This window comes from Fragaria vesca, linkage group LG6, assembly GCF_000184155.1.
Source record: "Fragaria vesca subsp. vesca linkage group LG6, FraVesHawaii_1.0, whole genome shotgun sequence".
Lineage (NCBI taxonomy): Eukaryota > Viridiplantae > Streptophyta > Magnoliopsida > Rosales > Rosaceae > Fragaria > Fragaria vesca.
The window spans coordinates 12367333-12381212 of NC_020496.1; the positions used below are offsets into that span (position 1 = coordinate 12367333).

Below are 13880 nucleotides of genomic sequence, written 5' to 3' on the forward strand. Positions count from 1 at the left end.
ATTAAATTAGACAAAATTCAAATTACACCTAAAAGTGACATCATGATCTGACGTGGAAGTAGACTAAAGATGTACCCATTTATCAATTCTAACCCCGGGGATAGAATGTTCATTTTGTCCTTATTTTACTTTTTTTTTTATTTGTAAACTTGTATATTTTACTTTGTCAATTTTTTTCTTTCTGTTTCTTCTCCTCTCCTTCCTCTCTCTCTGCAACTCTCATCTTCCTCAAATTTCTTTTCAAACCCTAACCCTCCGTGAATCTTTCTACCAGACTATGATTCAGACGGCGTCGCCGCAGCGTTGGTGTTAGTGTTGGTGCCGGGACTGACAGAGGTGAGCTGGCAGGAGGCGCAGCGGCCGCCAATGGTCTTCCTGGGCTTCCTTAAGGCTTTGAGAGCAGCGCGGCGGGTCTTGAAGAGGACGAAGCCGTAGCCTTTGGCTTTTCCGGTGAGTTTGTCCATGACGAGATTGGAGTCCTCGACCTCGCCGAAAGGCTCGAAGGCGGAGACGAGGACTTCGCGAGTGGTGTCCCAGCCGAGGCCGTGGACAAAGATCTTGCAGTGGCGGCGAAGGTTATGAGCTACTCCTTGCAGAGAGTTGGATATCGCCGGAGACTCTACCGGAATTTTGATCACCTGCGCCGCCTTCTAGTCTGTACCACTACGGAGCAAGAGGACTATCCGGCGGGTCTCAAACCGGCACGTCGGAGAGGTCGAAGATAATGCCGCCTAAGAACTGCTCCAACGGCGAGTCACGCACGGAGATCTCCAATGTCGAACTCATTGAGTCAGGCCGGTTGTGAGCGAGTGCGAAGACCGGTTGTGAGCGAGTCGATCGGCTCTCCGGGGCGGTGAACCGCCGTTTTCGACTTTACGGAGGCTTACGGTTTGAAAAGAAATTTGGGAAAGATGAGAGTTGCAGAGAGAGAGAGGAAGGAGAAGGAAAAAAAGAAGAAAAGAGGATGATAAAGTAAAATTTCAGTTTCAAATAAAAAAAAAGAGAGTAAAATGGGCAAAATGACATTTCTACCCTCTTTGGGGGGTTAGAAACTGATAAGTGGGTCATCCTTGTCTCTTCCACGTCAGATCATGATGTCACTTTTGGGTGTAATTTTGAATTTTGTCCGAGTTTGATAGATTTTTAGAGTATAGGGGTACACGTGATTGAAAAAAAAAAACAGAGACACACCTGGTGAGTGACCTAAAGTTTAGGGTAGCACAATGAATTTAATCTTTAATCTAACTATAGTTAATAATATAAATTTAGAATTAAAATTTTTAATTTGGGAGGTGGGTGTTGAGGATTTAAGGTTTAACGTTTTTGGGGTTTAGGGTTTTTCAGTTTTTGGGGTTTAGAGTTTATTGCTAATCATGGTTAGACATAGTTGGAAAATACTTTAGACACCAAAATTATACCAAATATTAATACCAGATGATGTGGCACTTGCCATGTCATGTCATTGATCAGCCATATGGAAATAATTCAAATTTTATACCTTAAAAGGGAATAAGTTAAACAATAAAAATATATAAACCTATATTTCTCCACCAATCGGAAAAAAAAAAAAGACCACAATCCTTCTTCCTTGAGCAATTAACATGTATCAAATTCATTTTCATGGTGTTTCTGATCGGAATATGGCATAGAGCTAAAACTTTTGTTCTCAGCTCAATAAATGAATTGATTAAAAGCTACTAAAATTACCAAAAGTTCTCTCTCTCATACTCTGTTCTCTTTTCACAATTTACTCTTCTAACATTTGAACAACATGATTCCATCAAATGATCATTAATATGTAGGATTCTGATTACTTGATCAATTGAAAACTATTCTTTGGTTTTGCTAACAAATTAATAGAGATAAAAAAAATAGTATTGTAGTACAAAGAACAAAATTCACTAGATCATATCTATAAAGGTAATAGTAGATTATCATCTCCTCTTGATGAGAACGACAACTGTGCAAAAGATTAGGATTTTCATGATTTTAAATCTTTTAATAGAAACATTAGTAAAAAAATTCATGGATTTAGCTCTATAGTAAAAGAATTAAAACAAAAATCATTTAAGTAATTCCTTCCAAATAAAGTCGATGAGTTGGCACATGCCACATCATTTTGTACATGATTTTGGTATAAAATATTTGGTGTCTCTAGCATTACTCGACATAGTTAAATAAAACCTTAAAATTCTAAAACCTTAAAACCTGAAACCATAAACCCTCAATACCAATGTCCCAAATAATACATGTGTCATTCATCTAAGTGGGTGGGTAAATAAGGGTGGGGAATGCTATATGCACACTTTGTGTGTGTGTGTGTCAACAAAATAGATGTAATTTAATTATTAGGAATTTATAAATCTTTGTTTCCTTTGTTACTTTTACCCTTCTCTTTCTCCTTTCTCTATCAACTTTTGCACAACTGATCTATTCTCTCCCCTCAAACAATGAAACAAACTGAAAAATCAACCACGACCAACCTATGTCTGTTAATTATTTGCTGGGTAAACGTCTGAGAGCAGAAGGCAACATGCAATACCAAATTATTGAGTTTGAGGTTGGTTTTGTGCTAGAACTTTCGCTGTCGCACCATGCAGGTACCCTCCTCATCTCGGCTCCAAAGAAAATAAAGGTAGGGTGTTCGTTTGGTTCGAAGAACAAAGCTAGGGTGGAGGTTGTTCACCCTTGAAAGATTGTTGTTGTTGGTATGAACAAGACAACGAAACGTCATTTATCTGCAAAACGTACGTTGGAGATGGGTGAAGGTTCATTTGGTTCAAGTTCTGGAATAGAGGATACCTCTGGAGGCTCGGTGATGGAGGACTCTAAGGATACTCCCTCTGCTTAGGGTAGCCCTTGAGTTAATATTATCAAATAAGCTAGCTAGTATGCTAGAAGTATATTTTTGCTTATGTTCTTTCGGTTTTCCCGGATTTGGTTTCTTGTTTTTAGTTTTGTTTTTGGACTTTGTTCTTAGGTGGTTTCAATTGATTACTTTGGGGTAGTCTCATGGCTTGCTCATGTATTTGTAATCTTCTTCTTTATAAAATATAAGGTCTGACGTCTTTCCAACTAAAAAAAAAAAAAAAAAACCACAACCAACCGATTTCTTTTCCCTTATCTTTTTTTCTTTTTCTCAGATACAATCACCACCACTCCATTTCTTTTCTTACCCACCCACCCATCACTCACTATCTTCTACCCATCCTAGTGAGAATGACACACCGTTTGCCGAAAGCTCTTCCAATCCAACGGGTTAACATTCAAGTCGGGATGTGGAACTCTGGAGACTTGTTGATGGAATATGAGACGAATTAACGATGTGGGTGGTCCAGCTACGACAGTGCTGTCGGCGTCGCCCTTGATGTCTAGGTCCCTTCATTGGTGGATTGTAATAAGAATTTAGATTTTTTTTTTTTTTGGGGGGGGTTGGGGTCGGAAGAGAGGAAGAAAAGAGGAAGAAGAAGAAGAAGAGAGAGAGAGAGAGAGAATGGAGCACAAGGGTAAAAACGAGAAACAAATAATTTTTTTAATTAAATTTTATTTTCTACTGCCACATGATATATGACTGTGTGATGTTAGACTCCCGCACATGATGAGTGTGTACCTAGCATGCCTCGTAAGGAACAAATTTGCACTTGTTTGTCAAAGTCTGTTGTCATCTACACTGACTACACATGATTGTTAATTGATTCAATTTGGTGCATCAAAGTACATCTTCTTAATTTGGGGTATATATATTATGTCATCTACAGTTTTATTAATCAAAATTTGAATATTGTCGGACCAATTCTTTTTTCTCTTTTTTTTTTTTTTTTCAGAAAATAAAGAATATTGGTAAGCTAATTTAAAGAAGTAAATTTTGAAATATGTAAGATTAAAATCATTATTGGTATAAGTTTTACTCCTTTACCTATTTTTTTTCTTCTTATTGACAAACAAACTCATTCAATGTCATATCCATATTCAACCTCATTCATAGAATGGTCGTGAATTGAACACGTGAGTCATACAAATGAGATGATGCCAGTTGTCTGCAATTGTGACATTTACCTTTTTGTCATTGTTTCTAACGCCAATTTCATCCACCCGAGTTTAAGCTCTTTCACCCTAATTTATAAAAGGCTAGAATCTCGCTCTTTTCGTCTCCCTGACTTACAAAATTCTGTCTCTAGCAAGTCAATTTAGGATCGGAGACTCCTCTCATTGACTTCTGCCAACAAGACCTGCAATTAGAGAGTTGATACTCAAAGCATAAAGCAGGGAAATCCAATTTAGGTACTCTATTTGTTTTCGAACAACAATTTTTCATTTATAATTTATAAATAAATATTGATTCCGACCATTGTACGATAAGTAGAATGGTCGTGAACTGTACAGATGAGTCATACAAATGAGATAATTTCAGTTGTCTACAATTGTGAGATTTATCTTTTCGTCATTGTTTTTACGTCATTTCCATCCACCCAATTTGAAGCTCTTTGACCCTAATTTATAAACACCAGGATCTCGCCGATTTTATCTCCCTATCTTACAAAATTCAGTCTCTAGCAAGTCAGATCGGGATCGGAGAATCCTCTCACTAACTGTTGTTGCCATCAAGACTAGATTAGAGAGTTGATACTCGAAGCACAAAGCAAGGAAATCCAATTCAGGTACTTCTATTTGTTTCTGAACAACAATTTTTTCATTTATAATTGTTATAGTTTCTTGATTCCGATTTCATTGACCCAATGTCAATCTCTTTAACCCTGGTTTACAAACTCAGATTGTCTGTCTAAATTAGTTGATCCAATTCAATCTCTTTATCCTTGATCGTTGACCCAATTCAATCTCTTTATCCATGCTTTACAAATTACAAGCTCCATCGTTTTGCTTATTTCATTTACCGAAATTACAAAACACAATCTCTGGCAAAACATAGTTACGCTCAGTTTGGTACGGCTGTGAATATGTGACTCACACTTAACACAATCTTTGTGACGTAGAGCCTGCAAGCCTTTTTCAGTGTAGCAAGTGAAGGCAGAGAGAAATAAGATTGATTTAAGAGGGAGATAATAGCAGGATTATTTATACAGTTGGTTTAAGGGGGAAAATTCTACAATATGTTAACATATAGCAATAATACAACAAAAGATAATCACAGTAACAATAACAAGAGCTCATCTATGGTTTTGAAAAATAAATGAACAGAAATTTCTATTAAGACACTGAAATGGACAGTCATCAATACAATCAGAGCTAAATTTAACACAGTAGTATTCACATGGTCACCTAATGACCAAGAAAATCATGATTAATCATGATTAATCCCCGTTGGATGTAAATCTAAGGGTGGAAAATAAAACGTAACTTTAAAATAATACTTCCCACCGTTTGATTTACATCCAACAGTGATTGACCATGATTTCCTTGGTCATGTGAACACCACTGACGTTAACATATCTGTTAGCCTTTATAAACTTAGATTACAGAATCAATTCCCAAAAATAAAGCCACAATGCATTCATCAACATTAAGTTAACGTTTTTGTAAGTTCTTCAGAAAATATTAAACCTCTGTTATCTCCTTCACTTTCTTTGTTTTTCCTGACAGACAATGATAGCAGTGGAGTTCATCTTGCTCTTCTTTAGTCCCCTGATAAGGTTTGATTGCTGTGGTGAATAGATAATCACCATTTTCTGCAAGTTCTTAGCATCCTCCAGGATATAATTGGCCAACTCCAATTCAATGTTCCCACAAAAAAACTCTATTGTCACCTCCTTCAGCTCTAAGATGAACGTCAAATTTTGGGATTTCCAGTATGTCCTATCAAATCTGCATTCCTGGAAAGGAAAAAAGGAATTACATTAATACTTTTCTTACAACAAAGATATTCCCAGAGCTGCAGAACCGATAAATAAAAGATAACCCGACAACATGACCGCTTCCTTTTTTCTTTTTCTAACAAAGATTAATATGCACCTCACTGGCTCATTCTAGATACAACACAGGTATGATTGTTGTACACTAAGGAACAACACAGCAAACGTGGGTGCGGCAGAGATATACAGAGAGCGCATGCAAGTACCTCAGGTTTCGTGACGTTTATGGAATGGTTAGACTTCAAGTTTAAAGTATTCAAATTCGGCATTCCTTTCATAAGAGAGACCATTGCTGAAACTACATCATCATCCCAGCTCGTAATATCCATAGCCAAGTAAGAAATATCATCAAACTGTGCAGGAATATGACCTTCCCTAAATAGAGCCTGCAAAATTATAAACATGAAAAGCAAACTTTTGAGTAATACAACTTAGAAGCTTAAGAAACATAAATTACACGCATTCATTTGAATGTGAGAGACTCATAGCCAGGCAATTTATGTTCTCTAAAATAATAACATAAGTCACTGTATGCATGTCAGTGGCATTTTGCAACTGATTGGGCATGTGGCAAACAGAGTTTCGGTATGATGTTTTACCTTAACAGTCTCTTCACTTAGAATAAGAACTTTAACCTTGCATAAACTGTGAAGAACCCCAAATGCGTTGTCAAAGTTGTAGTCTGCGGAAGGACTCAGGAAAATCTCTGCTTTTTCCAAACACATTAAATTCCCCATATTCTGGTGCTTCAACAAATTCCCAGTCCATTTGAAAGATCTAAGGTTTGGAGCTGAAACATCCAAGGATGTGCCACTAGGTAAAGCACATCTCCATTCTATATCTATCTTTTCAAGTTTCTTCCCTGAGATTAGAAGTTGACGTACGCCACAGAAAGAGGGAGACACAAGACTAAATGATTCCAAAGATGAGCTATCAATGGTAATATTTTCTACTTTCACCTCTTCAAATTGTAGTTCCTTGATGCATTTGCAAGAAAACGAGATCCATTTGCAAAACCCCTCATCAATTTTAACCTTTCTCAACTTTATGTATTGAAGATTAGTTGAACACGCAACGGAAGGTGTTGCTAGAGCTGTACCACACTCAACCAATAGAGAACTCAAGGATTTACAATCAAAGACGCATATGGGCAGCTCAAACGTTGTTGCTTCGAGAATTCTCAACTTAAGATCAAGCTCTTCAACATTACACTTGACTGCAGCATGCACCCATGTCATCACTCGGTAAAGCTCATTATAGATGCTTGCAGTTTTCCCTAAAACAAGATTCCAATCCACACGGAAGCGTCGTATCTTATTATCCCCACGAAGAAACAAAAACCTATCCAAGCAACCCAACAGCCTGAAATGCCTATTGTTGGGCAGGGATGAAAACCCCACAAAGTTCACAGACGGAGTCGACAGTTGAAATTCTTGGCACTTCTTGGACAGTCCACCATAGCGAACGAGGTCTTTCACAGGAAGGAAAGACAGAATGTGATGGGAAACTTCCTCCGGAAGACTAAAGAATCTGAAAACACTGTCAACACAAGCTCCTGTGGCTTGAGAACTTGAAGTTCCTAAAGACTTCTGCTTGCGCTCCATCGATAATTGTTCTTCTAAACACACCTTAGACCTACACAGATTAAACAAATAAAAGCTACAGTCCATATTTATGTGACATCAACACATCTATTCAATCTCTATATGATTCTAATCTGGATAAATTTTATCAATTTCAGTGCAGTGTAACAAAAACAATAGACCAGTTCAAGTATGGTAAATTGATCTAATGAATTGTATCCTTCCTTATGATATTTCTGCAATCAAATTCAAATCTTTGAGCAAATAAGTGTGTATAGATAGCTAAAGCAGAAGAATTGCGAAACAGATTGAGAGAAGAGACTCGAAAAAAGATGCATAATTCTCGGGTTTAAGGGACGAACATGTGAAATGAATCCATACCTGAAAGCTGTGGCGGATCTGGAAAAGGTGCATCGCCGGAGACGATCGCCGGTAGAGAAAGCCGACGACGGAGGACGCGCCGATCTGGTGGTGGCAAAAGGGAGGATGTGCGCTCTCTTGAGTTGGGACTTGGGAGTGGGTTACCACTTACCAGGTGTCTTTCTAATCAAAATCTAAATAAAAAGAGGGAGATTCGAGTTTTACCCAAAACATTCCTACTGAAAGGAATAAAGGGTTTATTTTTTATTTTTATTTTAAGTAAAGGGCTGATGAGGTTGCCTTCAAGTCTTCATTGATAAAAAGTGTCGAATACATGGAAGAGACGTGAAGTTTATACCCCTGATAATAAACATCTAGAAGAAGCCCTGAGATAATATAGAGAATCTTCATAAAATACATGTATTCTAACAAACACCAACTAGCAAAGAGTAATATTGTGTCAATGACGATTTTATTTGCTTTGTCACAACAATGACATAATAAAAAAATAACCAGATCTGTAACATGATTACATATTCTAATGTCTAATAATACAACATTTTTACTATGTTGCCGCCATAAGATAAATTCGATGACATTTAGTTTCATCCTGCCATTAAGAGGTTACACCTATTTGACCAAACAAAACACGTGATGCCTACCTAGAGCAGAAAAGGAACACGAGGTGCATAGACCGATAAAAGGCCCTTCGCCCTTACCAAATAGTGGCAGGTTATTGTTGGCGGATAACACAAACCAAATCGGATAAAGCCGATACGAACAAAATTGACCCAAAGCCGCCACCCATTCTTCTTCATCAAACCACCATATGTCACGTAGTCGACCCTTTAATCTAGGGTGGAGCGTCACCAATGTCCCCTCCGTCTTAGCCTCCACTGATGTTTCTCGACAAACTTTCCAAGCACAATGAATAGTGCAACCACCACCCCACCACCTTCAATCCAATTGGACATCTTATCTACCTCAACATTTCGTCTGGCCGCACTTCCGTACGCCGACAAGGCCAGAGGCCTACACGGCTGCACCCACGCCATGGCGCAGCCGGACAAAAGCAAAGAATTACGGCAACAAGCTTTCTAGGGTTGGAGCGCATTCTCTCGGGCATTCTCGAAAAAAGAAAAAAAAAAGGTTAGTCGGCCTCGGATTGGAACAAAAATCTAATTACGGCTGTATTCGACTACACTATTACATTTTGACTATGATAGCAATGTCTTTCAGGGTTGTTAATTCTAACACGACTTGAAAATAACATGAAATAAAGTAAGTTGATCCTGCATATTGAAAAGTGATGGGCCAACACAAAATGTGTCACACACCGGTTTTTAAGTTATTTTACGGTTATTTACTTTAGTTTATTTTGGTCTTTTACCGTGCCGAGTAACCGTTTACTACTTAAGGACCCTAAAGTTGAATTTCTTTTCCGTTTGGAATTTGGGGAAACTTTCTTCATGAAAGTCGTAGAGGACGTTATTACGAGTTCGTAGACATGCTATGTGTTAAAATTGGAGTTAGCATGAAAAAGTTATAAATTAAGAGAGTAAATTTTTGAGATGGCAAAAAGGGGTAAAAATTTAGTGGGTATTTTTTTTTCTTGGGTTTAAGTGTTGGACCGGGTGTGGAGCAGCCCAACACCCCTCACTCCCTCACTCACTCTCTCTCTCTTCCTCCCTTCTCTCCCGAGCTCACCCCGAGCCCTTATCCCGTCGAAAGTTTCCAACGCTAGCTGCCGCCGCTCCACTCCAGTTCGGACCCCCGCCACCTCCTCTCTCTCCCCGGCCTAGTGTACTAGCCGGTAGCGCCGCCGGAGAGGAGAAAACCCGCCGGAGACGCCGAATAGCTCTTCGCCGGAGTTCCCACCTCCGGCCACCATAGGTCGGGATTTTTGGCTCATCTTGTAGCCCTCATCAAGGTGAGTAATCTCTCAAAAGGAATTGGTCTAATTCGATCTTGTTACGGTGAAATGTATAATTGAAGTTCTAAGGATTTATGGAAGTTTTGGTTCGATTACCCTAGTTAGCTTTAGAATTGGACTAAATGCTAGTTATGAAAGTTGTTGTGCATGATGAGAGGATTATTCTGTTAAAATTTAAGAAACATTGGAGGTCGCCGGAATACGGCTGCCGGTCGCCGTTGCTGGCGGAGCAGCCAGCGCCGCCGCCCCTTAGGGGCAGTTTTTCATGATTTTGGGTTTGTTTTCATGAGAGGAGTTTAATGAAGTATAGTTTGGAATTTTTGGAGGAGATTTGATAAGGTTTGGGATTTATCAATGATTAAGGATTTAGGCGGTTATTCGAATGGAAATTCAGCAGTTGGTTTAGTAGATTTTAAAGTCTAAAAAGGTTCAATTATGGCTTTCGGTAAGTGCGGAGTAATGTGAGCCTTATTAGGTAAAAAGTGGAGAAGTTGGGCAAGAGAAATGAAATTATAGGCTTCCTTTTTATTTCGGAAATTTTATTAAAGTTTTATCCTGGTCTGGAGGCTTAATAATTATTTATTGTTCAGGATGTGAGGAGGATCATTTGGAGGAAGCCTCGGGTCGTCGGCAGGCATAGCCGAGCACAGTGAGTGGACCTTTGATTTGAATGCCGTGCATGCACTAAAGTTTATTTAATTTTTAAAGGCATATTGGAGATCTAATATTTTCCTGGATTAACGAGTTCCATTTATTTCTCGGGAACTCTCTTGAGCATTTAATTTAACATGTGGGACATGTCAAATGATTTATATTATTTTTGGGAAGTGACATTCTTGATATTTGTTATATTACCTCACCATAAAAGGGTTGATTTATATTGATTATTGCTAGCTAATCTTATTAGCGGTCCTCATTATATGTGAGTCGCTATTATAGCCTTATTGACGGTCTTCTTCATAGGTGAGTAGAGCGCTTAGCGTGGGATGCTATTATAGCCTGGGAGGCACCGACCCTAGCTTGGGAGGCTCATCGTTATGGTGAAACCTCTTTCCCATTTCTTTTGTCTCTATATTTTCGGGAAAATTTCCAAGAGTGGCATGCATAAATATTTTTCTCAATGAAAAATATGGGAAAAGCATTAATTTGATTTTAAGGCTCTATCATTGAGTCAATATTTTATTATTTGTTTTTGTCCACTCACGCTAACATTTTAAATGCTTCTCTCTTGGGCATTTTGTTTTTAAATGCTCAGTCTGCAGAGTTCGGTTCGGCGAGGGTAGGAGGCGAGTCATATTTCCCACCTCATCCAATTTTCTCTCATAGGTTACTAGTTTAATCTATCTATGTATTTTCTTCTTTCCTAGTAGTTGCTCTGACAACCATGGGATGTTTTAAGTGATATTGTTGTTGTTGTTGTTGTTGTTGTGTGTTAAAAGCTTATGACTCCACCTAAGAGTGTTAAAAAAAAAGGTTTATTTGGTATGTTGTATGAGAGATTAAATTCATGAAAATATTTTGAATTATTATTTCAGTTGAGGTGGTGGATGTTTATTTGGGGGAGCAGATGGCTCTAGAAGATGTGGATTAAATTGTTTTAGAAGTGTTTGGGTTTTGGTGTTATTCTTTCAGGTACGGTTACTCATTATTAAGGGAGGTTATGCCAAAATTTTGGTAGAATTTCCCTTGAGATGGGTCCTGCAGGGTTTATCCCGGATTTCAAGGGGAAATCCGGGGTAGATCCTGACAAAATGAACTCGCATAACACATTTTTTAAATAGGCCGAGGATTGGAAAAAAAATTTAGAACCTCTTAGTCCAGGGAATCATATGCTTTCACTCCAATAGTGAAAGTGGAATAGGGTAACTCCAATATTTGGCTTTGTTTTATGAGTGTCGAAACTCCCTTCTTTGCTCAACTTGTATGCACGCAAAGCTATGGTCGTCTTTCTCCAACATAGTTGCTAAACTTTAAACTTGAATTTTAGTAAAATTTATACATTTTTATAGCAAAACTCAACTCCAACAGAATACCTAAACAGAAGTTAAGTTTAACTATTGTTAGGATGGATTGATAAATTTAGCAATTGTGTCATGGATTGTTAAAACAAAAGCTATATTTTTTTTTCCCATTTGTCCACTTGTTATTTCATGATTGGTCAAAAGTTATCAATTAACTCCACTTGTTATAAGTTACTAGTAGAGCACAATTGCTATTTCGATTGTTAAATTTCTCACTATTGTTAAATTTAGCAACAAAATAACCTACACTAATTTTTTTTGTCACTTAACTCAATCAAAAAAAAGAGAAAACCCTAAGAGGAAAAGTTCTCTCGTCCAGCCTCGCCGCCATGCCTGTGTTGGCCACTGGCCTCGCCGGCGTGAGTCGACTATGGCCGGACGGGATGCGGGCGAAGTTTGTTTCGCTTGGTGATTCGTGGCTCGGGGCTGAGTTAGTCTATTCTACAGCGTCTTCAGTCGACGGCGGTGACTGCACAGAGTCTGATCTCGCAAAGAGTGGTGGTGGCCGATTGCGTGGCGCGAGATCCTCACATCTGATCCGGCTTATGAATCCATGGTTGCTTCCGAGCGTGATCCGCCGCATATCCGATGAAGATTGGAGGCGGGGCGGAAGATGGATTTGCGAAAGGTTGAAGTCGGACTGTCAAGGTTTGGGATGGTGGGGATCGGGATGCTGTTGTACTGATGGTTTGTCGGCGGTGGAGCTGTTCAAGCCATAGAGCAGCGGTGGTTCAACGGTCGGCCTTGTCCGCTCTAGTTTGGTCGCGAATTTCATGTCTTAGCACATGGTCGCAACCTCGTAGTAGCGGTAATATGTCTATCCTAGGTATGCAGCGAGTTCTTTGCTTCGTCAAATGGTCGCTGCCACCTAGTGGTAGGGTGAAGCTAAGTGTCGTCGGATTTATTCTCTGGCGGCAACATAGTAGGAAAGCTGTGCTTGTGGAAATTATGTTTCACAATAGTCGAGTTAACTTTCCGTTATGTCACCACTATGTTAAAGCAAATAGAGCAGCCATTAGAGCACTCTTTGCTAGTCGGTGCCTAGTTGAGTACATGTTTGTAGAGACTGCTGATATTAGTTCAGGTCTTTGTAATCAGGGGTTTAGGCTCAATCGTCCCCCCCCCCCCTCCTGTATTCGACAATTTCATTAATTAAGGCTTAAGGGTAGCCGCACCAGTCATTTACTCAAAAAAAAAATAATAATAATAACCTACACTACTGGAGATGGCTTAATGTTCATGACATTAATTTGGCTTCAATATACCTCGCTGAAGTTGTTGTCAAAGTACAAGGCATCTGTCATTGTCTTTAGCATCACTACTTTAGCATAGTTAATCTTTTACGTATAAATGTAAAGTCTGAATACATCATTTTTCGTTAGCAATGTTGGTGCCAGGACAAGTCTGCAACGTAAAACATATTCTACAGTTGTAGACCAAGTTTGAGCCACGGCACAGTAACTTCGTAACTAGATTAATTTGTCCAATTGAGAAGGACATGGGCAACACAGACACACTATAATAATAAAAAAAAAGCTCAAATGCAAGAGTAAAGTATTAGGATGGACGTTTTCTAGGTATCGGGATTGAAACAGTTCTCGGCGTTTGAGATCCACTTCCAAACTTGTTCAGATACAGAGGGCATCACATGATCTCAGATTGCATGCATTGATCATCCTTACAGCGGGTGATTGGTGATATGTATGAATGATGACCATTTTCTTCAAATTCTTGGCATTCTCTAGTATCTAGCATGCCAACTCCAATTCGTTAGTTCCATTGGAAAGCTCTAATCTCACCTCCTTAAGCTGATCAATACAAGCCAGGTTTTGTGAACTCCAATAACTTTTATTACACCCGCTTGCCTGTAAAGGCATCAACCAAATATTGATTTAACAAACACACATACAACAAGAGATTATTCATTTACAATATAAATAAATATATATATAGAGAGAATATGAATACGACCTATATATATATATATATATGCATTAGGTTTAATGAAACTTGGCAGAAGTGATCTATACATTAGGTTCTACAAACTGAGCAGTGGAAATGTGGAAATATGACGAAAAAGAGAGTCAAATAAGGAACTTCACATTTTAATTTCTGG

At 38.6% G+C, this 13880-nt stretch overlaps 2 protein-coding genes across 2 annotated transcripts; both read right to left on the reverse strand.

Annotated features, from left to right (window-relative positions):
- Window positions 1–275: 275 nt before the first annotated feature.
- On the reverse strand, window positions 276–786 carry LOC101308404 (RNA-binding protein 24-like). The gene is made up of 2 exons (XM_004305282.1): window positions 700–786; window positions 276–557 (listed from the first exon to the last, which is right to left on the reverse strand). The coding sequence occupies exons 1-2, from the start codon at window positions 784–786 to the stop codon at window positions 276–278; spliced, it is 369 nt and encodes a 122-aa protein (XP_004305330.1).
- Window positions 787–5240: 4454 nt separating this feature from the next.
- Window positions 5241–7913, reverse strand: LOC101315064 (putative F-box/FBD/LRR-repeat protein At5g22610-like). Its single transcript, XM_004302928.1, has 4 exons — window positions 7832–7913; window positions 6467–7502; window positions 6074–6253; window positions 5241–5828 (listed from the first exon to the last, which is right to left on the reverse strand). The coding sequence occupies exons 2-4, from the start codon at window positions 7469–7471 to the stop codon at window positions 5574–5576; spliced, it is 1440 nt and encodes a 479-aa protein (XP_004302976.1). The 5' UTR covers window positions 7472–7502; window positions 7832–7913; the 3' UTR covers window positions 5241–5573.
- Window positions 7914–13880: the final 5967 nt, after the last annotated feature.